This window comes from Manis javanica, chromosome 10 (genome assembly GCF_040802235.1).
Source record: "Manis javanica isolate MJ-LG chromosome 10, MJ_LKY, whole genome shotgun sequence".
Lineage (NCBI taxonomy): Eukaryota > Metazoa > Chordata > Mammalia > Pholidota > Manidae > Manis > Manis javanica.
Window position 1 is genome coordinate 102616562 of NC_133165.1, and position 22313 is coordinate 102638874.

Consider the following 22313-nt stretch of genomic DNA (forward strand, 5'->3'; position numbering starts at 1 on the left):
ATAAAAATATTCACATGGGAAAATGGTTACTACATATTAGCAAGTTTAACAAAAATAGGTATGTTAAATATTACAGAAGACACCAAGATGCTAATAGTGATACATGTAATTAAAGCAAATGGGTTGTTTTAATTTTCTTCCTTGACCTTCTTTTTTAATTTCCAAAGTAGAGTATTGTTCCATTTACCTTTTAAAAATAAAAATTTTAATTTTTAATTTTATTACACTCATGTACATGCACACATGTGCACACACACGCACACACAATTTCTGGAAGGATGCATAAGGACTGACCTCTACAGAATGAGAACAGTTGGTAGGGAGAACCTGCAACTTTTTACCTTTGATCTTATACTTTTCTGTACCAATTAGAATTTTTTTAACCCATGAAAATATATTAGTTTTGTAATTTGAAACTGAAAAGGAGAATTGTGGAACAACATGATTTCTAAGCCTCCTCCCAGCTCTAAAACTTTTAAGTCCCTGATGTAAGTTATCAGCATGGCTGATTTGATCCTGCAAAATCTCAAATTTATTTACCACAGTTTAAAATATAAAAAATCTCTTATTTGAAATTCAATTCCTCTTGTGCTCTTCTAGGGTCCAGAGCTGATAAAGGACAACTGGATATTTTAACTGACCTGTTCTTCTAAGGCAGACTCTCAGGAGATGTTCATATTTAATCAATAGAAAATAAAATGTAAACTATAAGACTATGGGTGAATTTAATTTATAACAGGTTTAAACTTTCTGACTGCATGTGAGAAAGTAACAATACTCATAGATTTTATTAGCAAATGCAGGTAACCACTTTATAAATCCAAAGTCAATTCTCAATCAGAGAATGTGTGAGTTGTGGCAGGGGATAGGGAGATCACAAATAATCCAAAATCGCAGTTAAAACTAGTCAAAAAGAAGATATAATGTAAACTATAGTTAAATTAGATGAAATATTTAGAAACACGTTTATTGATTCTAAATAATACAAGTTCCACAGTTTGGAAACATTAAACATTATATAAATTGTTTGATGAAAAACCAAAAGGTTAACAGGAGCTGAAATTTTTTTTTGAAACAGTAAAATAGAACCAAGTACTTTTTCATCTACTTCTACATTCTACTATGATGGACATTTTGAAGCAGACCAACCCTCCTGCCAGAACAACTAGAGAAGCTGATTAAGGTATTTGAGAATTTATTTACAGGCATCAGGCAACGAGGATTTAAGAAGACAGGATTCCAGAAAGAAAGGAAGTTTTGAGAAGTGAACCCTACATTCTGTTTTCCCCTCAAAGTACTTGCTTGCTCTTATGCCACACAGAACCAATATGCTTAGGAGAAGGCACAAGGCTGGTAAGCTAAGCAAAGCTCAGCAGCCTCACTTCTGTGCTAGTGCCAGAAAGACAAAAACTGGAGTTCAAGGCCCATGGAGGAGGCCTGGTAAACACCTTTCTGCTGTATTTTCTGGAAGCTTAATTCTTGGTTTAAAAAGTCTCCTCCATTCCTAGCACGTACTCACGGGCTCTCTTCTTTTCTTTAAAGCTGGATGTATTTTTTCATATGATGTACAATAAGGGTAAACGTTACTTTGCTTGAGATGGATAACCAGTCAGGGCCAGCATCATTTATGAAATAAACTAGCCTTTCTCCCTAAATTGAAACCTCACCTTTGTTGTGTATTAAATTGAAACAATCTATTTCTAGATTCTCTTTTGGTTGCACTGATCTGTTCATATACTCAAACATGTAGTCCACATTTATCACTCTTTTGGACTGTGCACTATCTGTATCTCCTTCCTGTATTTAGGGAAATCCCCACCTTATAATTCTTATCCCCACCTTAAGAGTCCATCTTTCATGAAAGAAACTGAAATGTCTTTCTTAGCTTCACTTGCAGCTCGGGCATGGACAGCCAGCTTCTAGAATGGCCACAGTGATCTCTGACTCCTGGTATTCACATCCTTATGTAATTGCCTCTCTCAATGAATAGGTGTTATTGCAGAAATGATAGTGTGTGATTTCTGAGATTGGACATGAGTTATTATGGCTCCTGCTTTGTTTTCTGATTTGGACCACTTACACTGGGGAAAGCCAGCTGCCATGCTATGAGCACCCTCAAACAGCCCTACAGAGATGTCCCCATGTAGTAAGGAACTGAGACCTCCTGCCAAAGGAGTGAGGCATCTTGCAAGCAGACCGGCAAGCCCCCGTGAAGCCTTATTTGACAGCAGTCAGTGCTGACATCCTGATTACAGCCTCATGAGAACCTGAACCAGAACCACCCAGCTAATCACTCCTAGATTCCTGACCTACAGAATCTGTGAGATAATAATCAACATCTATTGTTTAAATCCTGTTGGGGTAATTTGTTACACAGCAATGGATGATACCTAAGGTGTGGCATCTGACCCAAGTTCTCCATTAGTTTTGTATTCAGTAAGATTGTCTAGTTTTCCTCATGTCGGAGGTAGGTCTTTCTTGTCAAAATTTCTATGTATTTTACGGTTTTTGTCTCTAATATGAATGAAATTTAAAAAATTTTTTCCATTTCTGTTTTTTCTGCAAGGTTAGAGCAAGCCTGTTGATGTTTATATATTTATCTAATAGTTAATATTTTACCAGATTCTCATATTTACCTTATATATGTTTTTTCCAACTAGAGTCTCTTGAGCTTCCAGAATATACAATCATTTCATCAGTAAGAAGAATTTCAAAATAAAAGACTTCAATTTTTCTAAAATTAATGCCTATTACTTCATTTTCTTGTCTTAACTGTTAAACCCTCCTCAACAGTGTGGGACAATACTGATTATAGTGAGCATCTCTGTCCAGTTCCTGATTCCTACTGAAATGGGTTTTAGTGTTTTGTTTAGAGTGACAGCTGCTATTAGTTTTTTGATTGAGGTATAATTTACATATAACAAACTTCACTCTTTTTTAAGTGTACAGTTTGATGAATTTTAACCTCCAGCAAAATCAAGATTGAAAGCATTTCCATCACCCCAAAAAGTTCCCTCATGGCTTTTGGAGTCATTCTTCTATATCCTCACTTCAGTTTAAATAAGGTACATGCGCTTATGACGCAACTCTGCTGTTACTATTTGTTCAGCCTCCGTATAAAGAGAAACCTTATCTATATTGTTCACCCTTATGTTGCCAGCACCTTGCATAATACCTGGCACATGGCAAGTCCTCAACACTTGCTGAATGAGTGAATGAATGAATGAATGAATGAATGAACAAAGGAACCAATCAACCTACCAACATATTCATTCACCTTTGTGCTCAGCACCATTCCTCAATGCTCCCTGATGCCCCCTGCTTTCCTGCCTTGATCTTCCCAGTCTCAATTCTCCTGACGCCTCACTCCTGGACTACACCTATCTATCAGATGAGCTATCATTGCCCTGAGGGACCCTATCTCGTTTTTCCTCAGAAGAGGAAGCTTAACCACAAAACAAAAACCCACAAAGGTAACTGTTTCCACTAGTGTCCACGGACATATAGTATCAAGTGGGAAAAAACTAAAATTAGGAAGGGAATCAGATCTGAAGGTGGGGCCTAGCTTAATAAAAGACCGGAGTATTAATTCTGGGGGAGCTCTACCAGGATGGAAACCAAGCATCAATAATGGGTCAAAAGTCAAAATAGGTGGAGACCACAGTGGGGAAACAGCAAGGCTGCACACTGAATAAGCTGCCCATTCCTTTTACAGAGCGCACAAACCAGTAATCCTAGTTTAGAGGGCAGAGCTGAGTCAGATTATCAGCCAGCCATGTTCTTCTGCCAGCCTACTGTCTTGCGTTCTGCCTGTCTCATAAATTCTCACCATCATCCACAGAAACGTCTACCCACAGGCAATGGATCTATTTTGGAGAGCATGTCTCATTCTCAGTTCCCTCCAGGTGCAGCATGAACTACCCACCATTGACCAGTGAGGATGGAATTTGCAGGTTCAGAACTGGTTGCTTACTTATTCAGAACTAAAGGTGAAGAAGGTGAACTGTGAAATGCAGAAAAGTAAGGAAACTTACCTTTTACTAAAAACAAAAAATAAAAGAGTTATTTTGAGATTCAGATTTCTGAATGTAATCCATACTCTAAAAACTGCAAGCACAGACGCATAAAAAACCTTTGTAAGCTACCCTTTGCTTACTAGTAACAATGTAGGTAATTTAGGCAGATGTAAATTAGGCACCACCACAATGTGTAAACACCAACCACAGAATTAAGATTGGTAAACCTAAGTAGGGGAAGTTATAAACAATATGACAGACTACCACTGAAAAGCTTGTGTTCAGGAATTCGGATCATTATCTGAAAACAAATTCCAAGTTCAATTTTCCTGCAGGAAAAAATAACGATGGGAGTGTATTCGTTGGAAATGGGATCGAAGTGGGGGTTATGTAAAGACTATGTTAAAGAGACAAAAGATATATTTAAAGGCACAAGCTTAATGTGAGGGATTTCCCACCACACCTGGTGCCTTAGGTGCCTTTCTGAGCGCTGACTGGGTATTTCTATGAAGTTACCAAGCTGCACTGCCTCTCATTTGCAGCCCCACAGGTTTTGCTTTCAAATATCTGCAGGTGTATCCTCCTCCACTCGTTAAACTAATTAAGGAGGTTTTTTTCCTCTTCTGTAAGAGACCGGACTGTACGACCACGATCTCCACCTGACTTACAGTAGGGACTCTAGGACCGCGGGGTCACCGCGTTGGAACTTTATGAGGGAGTCAAAGGCATCAAAGTTGTTCTCCATTTCCCTTAAGGGAGGAAGAAAGAAACGAAGAAAAGCCCCACTACTCTTCTGTAAACTGAATCAGGCAGGCCTCAAAGTTCCGTCCCAGGAAAGCGCAGGTTCAGGCTGCCCAAATGACGCTCCAGAAGCCAGATTCGGAAACTTTCGAGTCAGAGGCGGAACCCAGACTCAGAGAGGTTGACCCGCAGGGCACAGGACAGCCTTGTCCTCGGCATGGCGGCTTTCTGAGCCTATTTCTCAAGGCTGTGTAAACTAGAGAATAGGTACCGATCTCTACTGCAGTAAGAACGAGATGTAAACTAAAACACGCAGCGCAGAATTCCGATAGACACACGCTGGAAAACTGCGCTAGAGCCAAACTACGCAGCTGACCCAGAAGCCAAAGACTAAGATTCCCAGCATTCTACACACCCAGCTCTCCTAGTGTGTCTCCCCTTCCCAGTATACTGCATGCCGGGAACTGTAGTTTCTCATCACCGCCCCCCCCCCCACTCCCCAGCCCCACTCCCACCCCATCTAAAAGCACTACGGATAGTTCAACCTCTCACGTGTTTTCTTTTCCTAGAGGCACTGCTAAACAGAAAGCTGAGAAAAGTCTCGCTGGAATCATTCCCAACGTGACTCCACGTGTGGACAAGGAAAACGTGAACGCGTTGCCATGGCTACTGTTTCTCCTGGTCACGGAGTAGACGCTCTCTAGGATCCGGAAGTGGTTCCTCTGCGACCTCTCCAAAAGGAGGAATGAGTTCTGTGCTGACGTTCATTGGACGGTTTCCCTAGAGGCCAAAGCTTCCCAGGCAAAAGGGCGGTCCCGCGTGAGAGGGGGCCCGCGGAGCCATTTCGTTGGAGAAAGAAGGTTATGGATGGCCAATCAGCAGGAGCCACGCTTCGGGCATGGGGCACCGCACCTGGATAGCTCCGATTGGTGGCCTGCGGCCTCCCCCCCGAGTCCTCATTGGGTACAGTGGGTGCGTGGTGCGGCACCATTGGTGGGTTCGTGTTTCCCGTCCCCCGCCCGTGAGAAGCAAGGGTGAAAAGCGGCTGGGACTGTTCGGGGGGTAGTGGGCGGACCGCGCGGCTGGAAGTGTGAGGATCTGAGCATAAGGGTGGGGGTGGGGACGGAGGCGCCTCCTGTGATCAAAACGGACTTGAGACTTGTACCGGCCGCTCGCCATGAGGGCCCTGTGGGTGCTGGGGCTCTGCTGCGTACTGTTGACCTTCGGTGAGTGATCCCGGGGAGGGGACATCCCCGGACGCTCCCCCTTCTCAAGCGCGGCCTTTTCTCGAAGGTTCTGGGGGCGTTGAGCCTGGGGGTGGAGGTAGGGGCGGTAACAGGGCCTGCGCTGGACCGAGGGGGTTCTATATCCTTTCCTTGAAAAAGACTCAGGGGATTTCGTTTACTCTCTACTTACTCTGGAAGGAAAATAAAAAAACAGTCATTTAAATCTGCAGATATGCTAGTATTCACGCCCGGAAGTCTCAGCACGACGGCGTGGATCTTTTCTCGGGCTTTTGCTCTCCCGAGGGTTTGCAGGACCCGCGACGCCGCGAAATCTTTGGCCCTCTGAACTTGAGAACCCCCCGCCCCCGGTCTTCCGACTCCTCCCGAGCGCGCGTTCCCTTTCTTAGATGCTGGGAGCGCTGGGCTCAGGGTCGGAAGAAAGGCGGTGTCAGCGTGTTCGATTCACTTTCTGCTGGAGCTTCTTGCTTCTTAACATCTCTTCCCCTTTTCAGGCTCCTGGGCCCAATTTCAGCTCTCCCACCCAGAGATTGCCCCAATTCTATTTGTATTCTGACCTGTGCAATTGAACGCCTAAGTTTTGGCATGGTCAGAGGCCTAGCCTCGGCCAGCGCGCAACACGTGTGACTGTAGAAGGGGCCTGGTACCAAATCTGCTAAATGGTATTTATAAAGGATCCAAGGGCCGCCTTTTAGAAGTGGTAGCTGACTGCCTATTTCAGAATCTACTGGGAAACCTCAGTATCTGAACTTCAATAAGACATAGGCTGACTAGAGTTTACCAGTCGGTCCATTCTTCCGTCTCTCATGCTTACCAGCTGAAATTTGCAACCCCTACTCCAATCGCGTTTGACCTAATTCCTTCTGGGAAATACAGGAAATAATGATGTTTGCGTTTACCTGTGTTGAATCTCCCTTCAGGGTCAGTACGAGCTGACGATGAAGTCAATGTGGATGGTACAGTAGAAGACGATCTGGGTAAAAGTAGAGAAGGCTCAAGGACAGATGATGAAGTTGTACAGAGGTTTGTGTTCTTTTGAAACTGCACTTGTGAACTTGCGAACACTGGCTTGTTTTGTATCTCTTCTCCAAAGGTCCAGAAGTGTGACACTCCGAATTTAAATACCTAAAAAATGGTCACAGAAAATGTTGGGCGGGGGCAGGGGTTGGGGGAGCATACCTAAATATCTCCTAATTTGCCCCTAGGAATGGAATTCCTTTTGAAAACTATTTGGATAACTATATTACAGAATATTAGTACTGGAACCTTCAGACATTCAGTTGGTTTTACACTTAGTGTGTACACTTAGTACTTTTAAGCAGGAAAATTTCTATCAGTTTAGCATCCTTTTAAAATTTGGTCTTTTAGGACTTAGTGACAAATTTGCACACCCTTAGAGGCCAAAGCTTCCCAGGTAAGGGATGAACCCAGAATGTGGAGAACATAAATGAGCGTGGCTTTGCTTTTTAATAGAAGTAAGTTGTTTACTTTTCTGACAATTTTAAGAACTAAGTATTTCCAAAGTCATACTGAAGGTAACCTACTACTGTGGTAAAATAATAATGAAGTGGCAGATGAGTAATATTTTATAAAGGTTTCCATTTTACCCTTTTAACCCTTAAGGCAATTCTAAGAGCCTACTGTGCTCTCATCACAGATCCTGTATTTTTGGAAGGAAGGAAGCAATGCAGTATTTCTCAAATTTATTTCCTCAGGGAGGAAGAAGCTATTCAGTTGGATGGATTAAATGCATCCCAAATAAGAGAACTCAGAGAGAAATCAGAAAAGTTTGCGTTCCAGGCTGAAGTTAACAGGATGATGAAACTTATCATCAACTCACTGTATAAAAATAAAGAGGTAAGCAACACATGATCAGATAATGATATTTTGTCTCTGTATGGTAGTATATTTGTTTACCTTTGTAGAAAAGTTCTTACATAGTAATTCCAAGTAAGTAGTTGACAAAGTTTAAATACCTAGCATATATAAGATACCAGATAACCTGTTACATGTTGAGGGGAAGAGGAAGAGGGAGATTGTTATTGTCCCTTTTTCCTTTCCCCTCCAAGTATGTTCGTGGTCTGCTAATAGTTATGAGTCTTAAGGACAGTCACATAAACTAAGCCTCACATGTTGCATAAAGATCACTAGTAGGGCAGTAGGGTGGTAATACTCTTACCAGTTGCTACAGTTCTTTGTGTAAGAAGCTGTAACCTCCTTTTACCAAGAGAGTAAACCCACCCCTGTACCATAAGTCTCAAACACTTTCTGAGAGTATAGAGGAGAAATAAAATGAGTTTGACATTGTATATTTTGACATTAATCTAAGTGTGTATTAAATCTGGCTTCCATTTAGATTTTCTTGAGAGAACTGATTTCAAATGCTTCTGACGCTTTAGATAAGATAAGGCTAATATCACTGACTGATGAAACTGCTCTTTCTGCAAATGAGGAACTAACTGTCAAAATTAAGGTAAGCTTATTTTCTTTTAACGTAAAAATAATGCTTAGAGATAGGCAATCCATATCAGTCCAGATAGGCTAGGTTATGCTACAGTAACAGATAACCTCCAAGTCTCTGGGTCTTAAATCAGGTCACCAAAATACAGCATGTGGGCCAACCTGCTGCTTGTTTCCATAAATAAACATTGGAACACAGCCATGCCCTTTTGTATACTATCTGTGACTGCTTCTGTACTACACAGCAGAGCTGAGTAGCTGTGACAGAGACCATATGGCCCACAGAGTCTAAAATATTTACCCTCTGGCTCTTTTACAAAAAGAAGTTGGCAAACCCCTGGCTTAAATCATCAGTCGCAGGCTGCTGTGGCCTTTGCATCATCCTCACTGCAGGACCTAGGCTGACTGAGCGGCCGCCAGCTGGAGTGTCGCTGGTTGCCATGGTGCAGAGGGACCTGGGAGGGTCTCCGGGTGATTAAAGCCTCCAGCTGGGAAGCCACGCTCCTGACTCCCATGTGCACCTCATTGGCCACAACTACTAACCACGTGGCCTTCCCCAGTCATAAATGAAATATATTCCTACTATGTTAGGCAGAGAGCCAGAAATATTTAGTGAAGAACATTGACCACCAGATTCCAAATACAGAAATCATTCAAGTTTTCTTCCAGGGAAGAAGTAGGCAAAACAAAGTTCTGTTTCTCTTGAATTTTTCTTCAAAAATAACTTGCTGAGGTCTTGCCTTTGCCCTTTGACGTTTAGACCAGTCTCTGCCTTTTTTTTCTTTTTTTATTGAAATATAGTTTATATGTAATATTACATTGGTTCATCAATTATATACATTATTAAGTGCTCGCCACAAGGCCTAGTTACCATCTGTCACCATAAAAAGATGTTAACAGTATTATGAACTATATATACCCTGTGCTGTACTTCCATCCCTGTGACTGAATTCCATGATTTGAGGTTCGTACCTTTTTATTCCCATCCATTTCACCCATCCCTACCTCCCACTGTGGTGACCAGTCGTCCGTTCTCTGTGTCTGAGTCTATTCTATTTCTGTATTTTTCAGATTCCACGTGTAAGTGAAACTGTATGGTATTTCTCTTTGACTTACTTCACTTAGCATAATGCCTTCTAAGGTCTAGCCATAATGTAACACATGGCAGGATTTCCTTCTTAGTACTTTCTGAAAGACACTGAATTTAAGATTATTCTCTATAAAGCAAGATGCTTGTACTTAAGATGTGTGCTTTTTAAAAAGGCCATAAAATACTGTATGAAGGAAAAGAGTTTAGTTTTATGTATTGGAGTTGATGTGGCCCAGATCTGGTAGTTTCTCAACATTAGCTCAGTACTTATTTGTCATATTGTGAGTATTAAGCATAACATTCTTGTTCTTGTCTGGCTTTTTAGTGTGACAAGGAGAAGAACCTGCTACATGTCACAGACACTGGTGTAGGAATGACCCGGGAAGAGCTGGTTAAAAACCTTGGTACCATAGCCAAATCTGGAACAAGCGAGTTTTTAAACAAAATGACCGAGGCACAAGAGGATGGCCATTCAACTTCTGAACTGATTGGCCAGTTTGGTGTTGGTTTCTATTCGGCCTTCCTTGTAGCAGACAAGGTTATTGTCACGTCGAAACACAACAACGATACCCAGCACATCTGGGAGTCTGACTCCAATGAATTTTCTGTAATTGCTGACCCAAGGGGAAGCACTCTAGGGCGGGGAACGACAATTACGTGAGTATTACTAATTCTTAATAAGAATTAATAGTCACAGCGAGGATCTTGACTCTCCAGTTTTGGCTTGTTCCGGGCCTTAATACACTTACCTATAAAATGAGGAAGTTGAACTGTTTCACCCTTTGAAGAAATATTTTGAAGTCCTGTTAGGGCCAGACACACTAAGTTATGATGACTGCTGTACATGGGATACAGAATTGAGTCCTCACAGCAGCAGCTTGGTCCCTGTTTTCCAGGGGAGCAAGAATTAGAAAGGTAGTGTCAGGTGTGCAGTGCATCTTAGACAAAGGCATGGAGGCCAGCATTTTCACAGGATTAGAGGAATTCCTCATGGGTGGCAATTACTGATAAACTTATTGATTAACTTTTTTTACGGTTTCCCAAAGCTGGTGTAGAGGATGATGGGACTGGATGAGCGGAGACTCCTTGGGGTGACCATTGGAAATACTCAAGATCTGTAGTAGTAATGGGTGGGGAGCAGATACAGAACAGGTACAGATACAGGACTTGAAGAAAGTTAATAAAGGTTATAACAGTCCTTTGGGAGAAAATTTCTCATTTGAGGATAGTTACAAATCTGAATTGAATTGTCTCCTTGTACTTACAGCACTGTGAAGTAGACAGGGCAGCTTTTTGCCTGCTTTTTTTTTCCTTCTTCAAATCATCATAGAGATTAAATTCTATTTCAGAGGCCAGTTTCCCAGTCCTGCCAAGAGAAGATGTGTCTGTAGCCTCAATTTTTTTTAAGTCAGTTTCAAATCTTCTCAACATTAAATATTTTAAAATACTCAAGTAGGAAAGAAGCATGTATCTATCATTGTGACTAGTTTTCTTCATCTCAGGCAGTAACATTTCCTGTCTTCATTGTCACAGATCTTCCTTTAATGAAGACTAATTAGATGACTGCATTTTACTTATTTACTGTCCCTAGTTTACCTTTCCCTGCCTTTGTTAACATTCGCATCTACTGGTCTCCTTAGAAGTCATCGCTAATAGCTATACCCCAGTGCCCTCTCTGTTAGGTGTTAGAGGGATGTAGGTAAATCACATCTCTTTAATTACAAGGAGATAGAAAATTATGTCCCAAGGGTTGCTAATGTCTTAGGGTGCTAAGAGACAGGTGAGGCTAGAGAGATGGAAGTTCCATGAAAGCAAACATTTTACTGACCATTTCATTCCCAGAGCCTAGCTCTTGACTGCCCGATACTTGGATGAATGAATAAGGGAGATCAGGACAGTTTCATGCAGGTAGCGTGGATGGTTGACCAGTCAATGAAACGTTACAACAGGTTCTGCTTTTCTGAGCAAAATTGCCTTTTTCTTCAGGTTTTCCTACCCCACCATTCACTCAGTGGAAACTCATTGGTGTGCCCCTTACCTGCTAGGGTTTAGAGGTACAGCGGAGAGGAAAATTGCAGTCTGCTTTCACGTGGCTCACTCTAGTAAAGAAGAAGAACATGAAATAATTTCAGAGTGGCCAGATGGCAGAAAGGAAGCTAAAGAACACTTCCTTTTCAGAAGGTCGTTCCGAAATAGTGGTAAGTTAGATTCAGATATTCTAGGCAGGAAGCACAGCATGTTGGAAGTTCCAGAGGCAGGAGGCCCATTTGAGGAACTGAAAGTCTAGAAAGGAAAAAGGCCAAAGGAAACAGAACAGGCAAGGAAGCGATAGGGTCACGATCCTGCCCTGTATGTATGATCAGTTTCATCTTAAATATGACAATAAAATAGAAGACTTCAATTCAGTTTCCTACCTACTCCTTCAATTCCCACCCCTAAATTAGCCACTGTGGTACCCTTTTGAGAGATTTTGTGAGGATTAAAGGAGATCATGAAGTTAGCACCCAGTATATGCCTACTGATAGAATTGTTTCTGTGCTTTCTACTATGAGGGAGGTCTACATTTTTCCTAAAGCTAATGTCCACTTCTGATCTGTTGTCATTCTAATCCTACCTCCTCAGAGACTCTTAAGTATAAATTAATTTCTACCCCATCTTTTAAACCAGCCTTGCCCATACACCTCCCTCTTTCTCAACAAAGTACAAAGATGTTCCAGTCTTATAGGAGGAAGAAGGAAAGGCAGGTATTGCCAAGCACCCTTCTACTGTCAGGCATGCGTTCTCTCTGTCTCCCCTTCTACAGCTGAACTTTTAAAAGTATGTTGCTCTGCTACTGCTTTAATCCTCAGCCCACTGTTTTATGACTTGAGCACCACCTATCCATTGACATAAGTCACCAGTAACCCTTGCTGCAAAATCAAATGGATTCAGGTTTTAAGTTGGCATTGCTCCCAGTCATAGATTCTCCTTTTTCTTAGTTTCTCTCTTGTGTTTTCTAGAGAATTTGCTCTCTACCGCATAGTCCTCTACTACATACTGTACAGTCCGCTCAGTACATGGCTTCCTTGACCTGCATATCTTACCTGTTGCCTTTGCCAGTTGGTTTCTTCAATGTAGATATTATCTGTTCTTTCAGAGTTAAGTCTCTGCCCTTTGTCATTATCCTTATGCAGTCTTTCCACTGTATGGATACAGGTTCCAGCTTTCTCAGGGTTCTCAAATCTTTAGAATAGTCTAGATCAGGAGTCAGCAAATGTTTTCCCAGAAGGCCAACATAGTGATACTTGAAGCTGTAGACTGAGATCACATGTCACACCTCTGCTGTTCTAGCTTAGAAACATGACAGATAATATATGATAAGGTTGTGTCCTTATAAAATTTCTTGTGGGTGCTAGCCATAGCCTGTTGATCATGGTCTAGATCTCCCTCCTGGGCTCTGCTCATATTTCTAATTGCCTTTGGTTACCTCTGAATAAGATGTAACCATCAACTTCAACTTGCATCCAAACTACTCTTCCCCCCAACCCCACATTGCCAGACTGTATGCTCTGAGACCAGACTTGGTTGCCACTGTGATGACAAGCTATGTCAGCATGTGCTGTCTGTCTGCCTGCGGGCAGGCGCCACTAAACTGTAAAACTTCTTGGAGTCAGGAAGGACCTATAGCTACAAGGTTCCCCATATTTATCAGGAGCATAAACAGCAAGCTAGGGGCTGTCCGCTGTGTGTGAGATCATGCTGGGACTGATTTTATTTTTAGTGGGTGGAAGAGGGGTTTGCAGAAGGGACAGTAAGGAAGAGGAGGAAGTGAGCCTATGATGCCCAGTACTGGAGTTGATCTGCACTACTGCTGTCAAGCGGAAGTCTGCAGAGGAGATGTTCCGCCAGCCTTCTCCGAGCGGCAGCCACTAGCCACATTTGACCACTGAGTGTTTAGGATATGGCCTTGGACTGAAGAACTGACTTCACACTTGAATATCACCTATGACTGGTTACTACTGTTAGGAAAGGGCAAACATAAACAATTCAGATGAATTTTCTAGCTCTTTGAAGGAACATGTTTTTATTAGAGGTTAGCCCTCTAAAGTAATGACTTAAGTAACTGTCAGAGTACATATAATACCACTTTGTTCTGGAATGTGTCAGTGCTTTCTTTTTTATTTTCATCTTTACAATCTTTTTCTTATTTGGGTATCATTAATCCACAATTACACGAGCAACATTATGGTTACTAGACTCCCCCCATCATCAAGTCCCCCCAACAATACCCCATTGCAGTCACTGTCCATCCACGTAGTAAGATGCTGGAGAGTCACTACTTGTCTTCTCTGTGTTGTCAGCGCTTTCTTGCCTTGAGCTGCCTTAAGATTTTTTTTCCTCAAATGAAAAAACCCAACATATTCAGAAGGTTGGGAGCATTTTCATCTTCTACTTGGAGCTAAGGATGTTTGACTTGATGGAACAAGGGGAAGATGTCTCACTTTACCATACCCGTATTTGGTGTATATTTAGCCCACAAACCCTTATTGGTGATGAACAGGAATAATGGGGTTCATCTTGGATTACACAGAACTGCTGGCTTGTCATGAAGATATTAAGACAAATTTATCATCAGATCTTCTAAACCATGGATGTCTTTCTGTAAATATCTTATTTTTCTTGCAGCCTCGTTTTAAAAGAAGAAGCATCTGATTACCTTGAATTGGATACGATTAAAAATCTCGTCAAAAAATATTCACAGTTCATTAACTTCCCTATTTATGTATGGAGCAGCAAGGTAAGTCTGTGTTGCTAGAATGTGTGTCTATTACCTTGGCGCATATTTAAATATTCAGCACTTACAGAATGAGGTTAAATGTGATTCTTCCAGTTCAGGATACTCTCAGGTGTGCTCACAGAACCCCTGGTGGGTTTTTTTGTTTTGTCTGGTTTTAGCTGTAATTTCTTTCTTACTGTATAGATGACATCAGAGTGAAACAAACTAATTTACCCATAATTTACTTTCTACCTCAACAGACTGAAACTGTTGAGGAACCCGTGGAAGAAGAAGCAGCAGCAAAAGAAGAAAAAGAAGAATCTGACGATGAAGCTGCAGTAGAAGAAGAAGAAGAGGACAAGAAACCGAAAACTAAAAAAGTAAGTCTTTTTCATCTCCCTACTTACTTAAGATACTGTTCAGGATCGTTAGAGAGGAAACACAAAGCCCAGGTGAGCACAGACTGATGGGAGGTAAGCCTCCGTTCTCAGGGCTTTTTTCCCTAAGAGATACACGTTCACAGGACCACCTCTTAGAAACAAGGACTTTGTGCGTGTGTGTGTCCCCTCTAGAAAGTTTTAAGTAGCAAACAAGTCATTTTTACGAAGAATTATCTCGCCTCTGTATACCACCCCGAACTGGTAGCTTATATTTTGAATTTAAAAATTTTAAGTTTTCCTGCATCTTTTGTCATGATAGTGTTTACTATAAAATTAATTTTTTGGCCGGCTCAGGTAGCAGAGCAGGTACAAGTGGTGTTGGGTTTTGAGGGGTTTTATTGAGATGTTGAATTTCTATCAGATTATGAAATAGGAGAATAATAGCTTTGTTAACCTCCAAATATTTTCAAGAAATAACATTTTAGCTAGTTAAAAGTTACAGGGGGGGGGGGCTTAAATGGCTTTTAATCAATTACAATGATAAATAATTGTATTGAGAGAAGTACCTTTTTTTTTTTTAAGTTTTGATCCAGTAGGTAGGAACCATATGAGATGAGGGGTATTCTTTGGTGCTTCCCATATTTTGAAATGTCCTAAAGCTGTGGTTGCCACTAATATAACTGTTAGTGAGTACAGGAGATGCTAATCAAATATTGTAACTTTAGGTTGAAAAAACTGTCTGGGACTGGGAACTTATGAATGATATCAAACCGATATGGCAGAGGCCATCAAAAGAAGTAGATGATGATGAATACAAAGCTTTCTACAAATCATTTTCAAAGGTAAATATTTCAGAATAATGTGACAGACATTACTCAGTCAAAAATGTGTTTGAAAACAATTTTGTAGCTATTTCAACACAACTGGTTTCCTTTCTGATCTTGTATGTTTTATGTTTTGCATTTAAAAAATTTCTCTGAGAAGGCGTCTGGAGGCTTCACCAGATTGCCAAGGGGTCTGCGTTACAAAACAGATTTAACAGTCTGCATAGGTAGATGTTTGATTTTTCACCACAGAATCCCTAAGACAAAATCTAGTCTTGAGTGGCTTTTAACGTAATCTTTAAAGAGTTGGTTTACACCATCAAACATTTATTGTAAGGTGTATGCTTACGAATAATTTCTAAATCCTTGTTTCTTTACCTACTCTGATCCCTTAAGAATTCAAAGCTAGCATTAAGATTGATTCTAGTTAATGTTTCCCCAAAAGCATTTTGTACAAAATAGAGTATTTTAATTGACTTGGCACAGCTAGATGAAACTTAATATTCTGTAATTAAGTTTGTCCTTTACTCTTTATTCCATCTGTTGATTTGTTACTTAACTAACCTTCTTTGTTCTCCTTATGTTAACATCCAAACATCCTTTAAGCTTTAGCTCTTAAGTTTTCCTTGTTTCTGCCCCTACTTTTATCCCATAAACTCTTATTTAAAGTCCTAGTGTGTGTAGAATGTACTTTCTTCTAGGGCTGTTGTATTAGAAATGTGAGTCGAATACATGATTTTAGATATTTTAGAAGCTACAGTTTTTAAAAGTTGAAACAGAATATAAAGATTTCACCTAATTCAACATATCCAAAATAGTGTTATTTCAACATGTAGTTAATATAAAAAATTAATAATGAGATGTCTTACCTTTTTTATACTGCTGTCTTCAAAGTATGGTTGTGTATTTAATACTTAAGAGCACATCTCAATTCAAAGTAGCCACATTTCAAGTGCCCAGTAACCACGTCAGTACAGTAATAGATGTGCATATCCAGGGAATTTCTGTCTCTGTACTTAATTTACATAACCTGGATATTCACTGCTATATTCCATGGAAGAAATCTGTAAGTACTCTTTGTGGTTGACCAGTACACTCATGAAGTGTCGTGTATTTGCCATCAGATAAGATGGGTGGTTTTCCTGTCTTGTTCTCTCACACTGTGGGACCTAGATTCATCCATCTTTCCCCAAGTAGAGCAAGTAGAATAATGATATGACAGTCACCATCAGGACATCCAGTTCTAGCCCATTGCAGTCTTAGTCATTTCTTCTTCCCTCCATTGCCTGCCTCTTTTTTTTCCTCCTTCTTCTGGTAAAGGAACTACTAAATCCCAAATAGAATGTGTATAATCACATCACAAATTGCCCAACCTTTGCACTACCTTTTTCCTGTGCCTTTGGAATGACCAGGTACTAACTTTCCATAGGAAAGTGATGACCCCATGGCTTATATCCACTTCACTGCTGAAGGCGAGGTTACCTTCAAATCAATTCTATTTGTGCCCACATCTGCTCCACGTGGTCTGTTTGACGAATATGGATCTAAGAAGAGTGATTACATTAAGGTGGGTTTTAAGTTGTATGCACTAAGTCTAAAATTTGAAAGTATAATTTCCAGAAAGTGACCTTTTTTTTTGGTCTCTGCTTAGCTTTATGTGCGCCGAGTATTCATCACAGATGACTTCCACGATATGATGCCCAAGTACCTTAATTTTGTCAAGGGTGTTGTAAGTATCTGAAGATTGGGGGAAGACGGGAGTCTGGAAGTGGGTGTTCTGTTGTTTTGTTCTCTTTCCAGTGTTTTTATTACTCACTGAACTTCCTTTGCCATCTGAAGGTAGATTCAGATGATCTCCCCTTGAATGTTTCCCGGGAGACTCTTCAGCAACATAAACTGCTTAAGGTGAGTATTTTGGGGAATAGACTGCTGCTTTGCTCTTTGTTGGGCTTCAGAAGACAGGCTGCATTCATGGCGTCACCAGATTTTTAGACAAGTACTTGGCTCTTGAGATGAAGAATTTAATTTTACTCTAGAATTATCAAATCCTAGTACCTGATGGCTTTCCCTCCAGGAATTTATAATAACAATTTTCAACAGAAAAGTTAAAAGAATTGCACAGTAACACCCACATATAACTCACTGCATGGTCTAAAGCTGGAATACAGACATTTAAGCAATCTTGCAGCTATTCCATTGACAGCTTAGTTCCTGCTCAGTCTGACGTTAGGTGTCCTCACCATTCCCCGCCCATAGGTAAATGGCGACGGTGCCGTCCTTGTACCCTGCACAACTGTTCCCCTGCTGCCTTACCTGTTGTAGGTTCTCAAAAGAAGGAGGTGAAGTTCTCAAATCAATTATTAAATTTTCTTTAGGTGATTAGAAAAAAGCTTGTCCGTAAAACTCTGGACATGATCAAGAAGATTGCTGATGAGAAATACAATGATACTTTCTGGAAAGAATTTGGTACCAACATCAAGCTTGGTGTCATTGAAGACCATTCAAATCGAACACGTCTTGCCAAACTTCTTAGATTCCAGTCTTCCCATCATCCAAGTGACATTACCAGTCTAGACCAGTATGTGGAAAGAATGAAGGAGAAACAAGACAAGATCTATTTCATGGCTGGGTCCAACAGGAAAGAGGTGAGATGAACATGGCAGGGATCCTGTCTGTGGTTGGGGATTTACATTACAGCCAACTTGAGAAAAAGAGGAAAATTTAATTGTAATTGTGAACTGGAGTTACTAACTGGCTTTACTAGCCTGGTCACTGATGGTAAAGTCGCTTATATTATCTGCACTTGTAAAATAGGGTTGTCAGTAGTACTCTGTAAACATAGCTACTAGAATGAATTTACATACCAAAGTCAGTCTTGGAAAACTCTTAATTTCCTCAATTTTATAGGCTGAATCTTCTCCATTTGTTGAGCGACTTCTGAAAAAGGGCTATGAAGTGATCTACCTCACAGAACCTGTGGATGAATACTGCATTCAGGCTCTTCCTGAGTTTGATGGGAAAAGGTTCCAGAATGTTGCCAAGGAAGGAGTGAAGTTTGATGAAAGTGAGAAAACTAAAGAGACTCGTGAAGCAGTTGAGAAAGAATTTGAGCCTCTGCTCAACTGGATGAAAGACAAAGCTCTCAAGGACAAGGTATTTTTCTGGAAAGTAGAAATTGTGAAAATTTAAGCATTTAAAAAAATTTTTTTTTATTAATTTTTCCACCACCTTTATAACCCTTAAAAGTTATACAGAATAACATTTGATATTGTGGTTAAATGGGAGGATGAGCTTAAGATATATGAACTACAAAGAAAAGGATAATAGTGTTTATTCTCTATGTGAGTACTTTTTTGGTCTATGTAACAGTTTTCTTTAGTTTATACTGCTTTTGTAATAACTTCAGTTTTTACATGTTATGTTTTATATGTTTTTAAAAGTTAGTGTTAAAGTATTTGACTGAAAATTTCAGATTATTAAATGACAGTTCCCTGAGAAATGAGAGGTAATTTTATGACCTGCCTCTGTGTGTGTGATCATAAGTGGTGACTCTTCAAGAAGTTGAAATGCAGTTACTGAATGACCTTAAGTTTTGATATTTATATGTATTTTGACTTTCGGTTTCTTATCAGATTGAAAAGGCTGTGGTATCTCAGCGCCTGACAGAGTCTCCGTGTGCCCTTGTGGCCAGCCAGTACGGATGGTCTGGTAACATGGAGAGAATCATGAAAGCTCAAGCATACCAAACGGGCAAGGACATCTCTACAAAGTAAGTGTCCCTGGGAAGGTCCCTCTCCACCAAGCTATTAGCTCTTGTCCAATCTGGCTCGCGAAGATAATGCCAGCTTCTGTTTAAAGAACTGAGGTTTTAAGTGCCCACCCCTATCTACTATATATTAGGTAGAGAAGTTCAGAAAGCGATTACTTGTACATGAGATGGATAAAGAAAAGGTCTTAGATTCATGACTTATTTTATAGTGTTTTATATATAATATATATAAAAGGAAATTTTCTTACTGTTACACATCTTGTCTTAAGTCCTTCTAAGTACTTTTAACCACCACCACTATCTGTCAAATACTTATGCCCCACAAAATAAAGGGTAAAGGGTCCCACAAGTTAACAATTATTTGAAGTCAAGGACATGTACACTAGTTCTTCAATATCCTTTGTTTTCTAAAAGTATACATTTCGAGTTTATTGTTTAATTCATAGAAAGGGCCTATGAAAATGACTTCTTCCCTTGCCTTCTTTCTTTTCTTTTTTCATCAGAAATACCTTATTTGTTACCTAATCACTTTTTTCCCCAAGGCCTAACTTAAGGATTCTTCTTAAAGTATAATCTCCATTGTCACAATTCCAAAACTCCATTTAAAAAATACACATGCATATACATATATTTGTATTTCATAATGAGCGTGACTCACCAATGTACGTCTATACGGTAAAATTCTGTCCTGCATGTCTTATCCCCTGGCTATATTAAAAATTTCAGGTAGAACACAGGTTTCTGCTTATATCCCACTGCAACAGTACAGTAGCTATTTAATAAATATCCACCTATTTCAATTGTTTAGTAACAGGAAGTTACCTTCTGTTCAACAAAAGTTTGAGCACCTGCTGTGTCTACACTGGTGGTCTAAGTAGACATTGCTGCTATCTTTGTGACATTCAGACTAGTCAGGGTGACAAAGCATAATCGCTAAGCCCTTGAATATATCACGGGTATGCCAAGATAGGGAGAGGCGTGGTTTCTGTACTCAGCGTGCAGCTGTAGGAGGGAAAACAGTCACAGCCAACAGTGGAAAGAGATGATGAAGGTATGTTCAGAATGCATTGGAAACTGAGCTCCCACAAAAGAAGCAATTCACTTTTCTTGGGCTGTATTAGTGAAGGCAACATGAAGAGCTGCACCCAGAGGCTGCCTAGGTACCTCAGAACTCTGGGGGAAACAGCTGCAGTTAAAGTAGTGAGAATAAATTAAGGGGGGATGAATAAGACATTAAAACAGTTCAACTCAGAGTGTGTGAGGCACTTGGGATTCATTAGTAAATAAAATAGTTCTTTTTACTGCATTTTCATCTAACCATTGCCCATCCCCTTTGAAAAGGAAGACATGATATAACAATAAAAGTACACTGTGGCTCTTTGAGAGTTCTCTGTAATTATGAAAGTTGTTAGTAAGAGAGAACTGTATGGACCCTAAAATTTGATATTTGTTAACACATTTTTGTCCTTTTAACAGTTACTATGCTAGCCAGAAGAAAACATTTGAAATAAATCCCAGACATCCACTCATCAGAGACATGCTTCGACGAGTTAAGGTAATATTGTAGCCATATGCCTTCATCTTTTAATTTGAGTACTTTGTATCTTTTAATAATGATCAAGTATGACTTCTTCCATTTCAGGAAGACGAAGATGACAAAACAGTTTCAGATCTTGCTGTGGTTTTGTTTGAAACGGCAACCCTGCGGTCAGGGTACCTGTTACCAGACACTAAAGCATATGGAGATAGAATAGAAAGAATGCTTCGCCTCAGCTTAAACATTGACCCCGATGCAAAGGTTTGAAATAATTTATTAAGTGTTTGAATTCCCAGTATTGTGCACTGTGCTAGATTAATGGGAAATTCCCCTTTTGTATCTTTGTTGTCTGTCTCCCTTTGGTAGCTTGACTATTAACCCTAATTAGAGGATTCCCTCTACCATTCTGCATAAGCAGGAGTGAAGTTCATTATGGCCTTACACAGTAAAGTGAGCAAAGTGAAAACATCCGAGATAATAGATCCATTAATGGGCTTGTAAATGTTGCCCTCAGGTGGAAGAAGAACCTGAGGAAGAACCAGAAGAAACGACAGAGGACACCACAGAGGACACAGAGGCCGAGCAAGATGAAGAAGAAATGGATGTAGGGACAGATGAAGAAGATCAAGAAACAGCAAAAGTAGGGGACTTCCCATTTTTAATTTCTAGTTCTTCCAGAGTTACAAAGACTTTTAGGTCTGGCCCAGTAAGCACTGTATAATGTACAGGCGTCAGACTTAGAGAAATCTATCAAAAAATAGGCATCTAATCAAATTTAAAAGCTTGGAGCAAGTCACTTTTAGAAAAGTATATGCTTTTATCTTCCCACTTTCTTTATTCCTTTATTTTAGCCATCCATTCTTGAGGTGATTTTTAAAGATTTTTCCTTAACCTTCAGTACTTCTGCATTCTTTGCCACTTGTTTCTGCCTTACTATATAGCAACAGTAGACTGAATGGAATTTTTTATTGTGTTCAGGAGCTGTCGACCTTGTTGGGTTTAAATTATTTTGAAGATTCACAGGGTGAGGTTCTAACCTACAGCTGAAATAATGGAAATAGGCTGGGTCCATTTCAGATGCAACCTTCTGTGACCTAAGGTGGGTTTTTTTGTAAGTTTTTAATGCCTTCTGATTTTTCTGTTTCCACAGAAATCTACAGCTGAAAAAGATGAATTGTAAATTATACTCTCACCATTTGGATCCTGTGTGGAGAGGGAATGTGAAATTTAAGTCATTTCATTTGGGAGAGATTTGTTTTGGATGCTCCCCCCAAGTCCTCTTCTCCCCTGCACTGTAAAATGTTGGGATTGTGGGTCACAGGAAGAAGGTGGGTTTTTTTAGTTGAATTTTTTTTAACATTCCTCATGAATGTAAATTTGTACTATTTAACTGACTGTTCTTGGTGTAAAATCTTGTCATGTGTATAAAAATAAAAAAGATCCCAAGTATTCAGTGTCTTCCTTGTCTTTTTATAATGCATTGTAAAGAACTACCT

At 40.1% G+C, this 22313-nt stretch overlaps 1 protein-coding gene across 1 annotated transcript; it reads left to right on the top strand.

Moving 5' to 3' along the window:
* The first annotated feature begins 5810 nt into the window (after positions 1 to 5810).
* HSP90B1 (heat shock protein 90 beta family member 1) lies at positions 5811 to 22266 on the top strand. Its single transcript, XM_017657304.3, has 18 exons — positions 5811 to 5983; positions 6922 to 7024; positions 7717 to 7858; positions 8358 to 8474; positions 9877 to 10208; positions 14217 to 14328; positions 14568 to 14687; positions 15413 to 15529; positions 16941 to 17078; positions 17163 to 17240; positions 17351 to 17416; positions 17887 to 18156; positions 18419 to 18664; positions 19144 to 19280; positions 20757 to 20835; positions 20923 to 21078; positions 21332 to 21457; positions 21968 to 22266. The coding sequence occupies exons 1-18, from the start codon at positions 5935 to 5937 to the stop codon at positions 21995 to 21997; spliced, it is 2418 nt and encodes an 805-aa protein (XP_017512793.3). The 5' UTR covers positions 5811 to 5934; the 3' UTR covers positions 21998 to 22266.
* The last annotated feature ends 47 nt before the right edge of the window (positions 22267 to 22313 follow it).

Coding starts and splice junctions, on each gene's coding strand:
- HSP90B1 (XM_017657304.3), top strand. CDS start 5,935: ATGAGGGCCCTGTGGGTGCTGGGGCTCTGCTGCGTACTGTTGACCTTC. Junction 7,859..8,357: donor CACTGTATAAAAATAAAGAG/GTAAGCAACACA, acceptor GCTTCCATTTAG/ATTTTCTTGAGAGAACTGAT. Junction 21,458..21,967: donor AAGATCAAGAAACAGCAAAA/GTAGGGGACTTC, acceptor CTGTTTCCACAG/AAATCTACAGCTGAAAAAGA.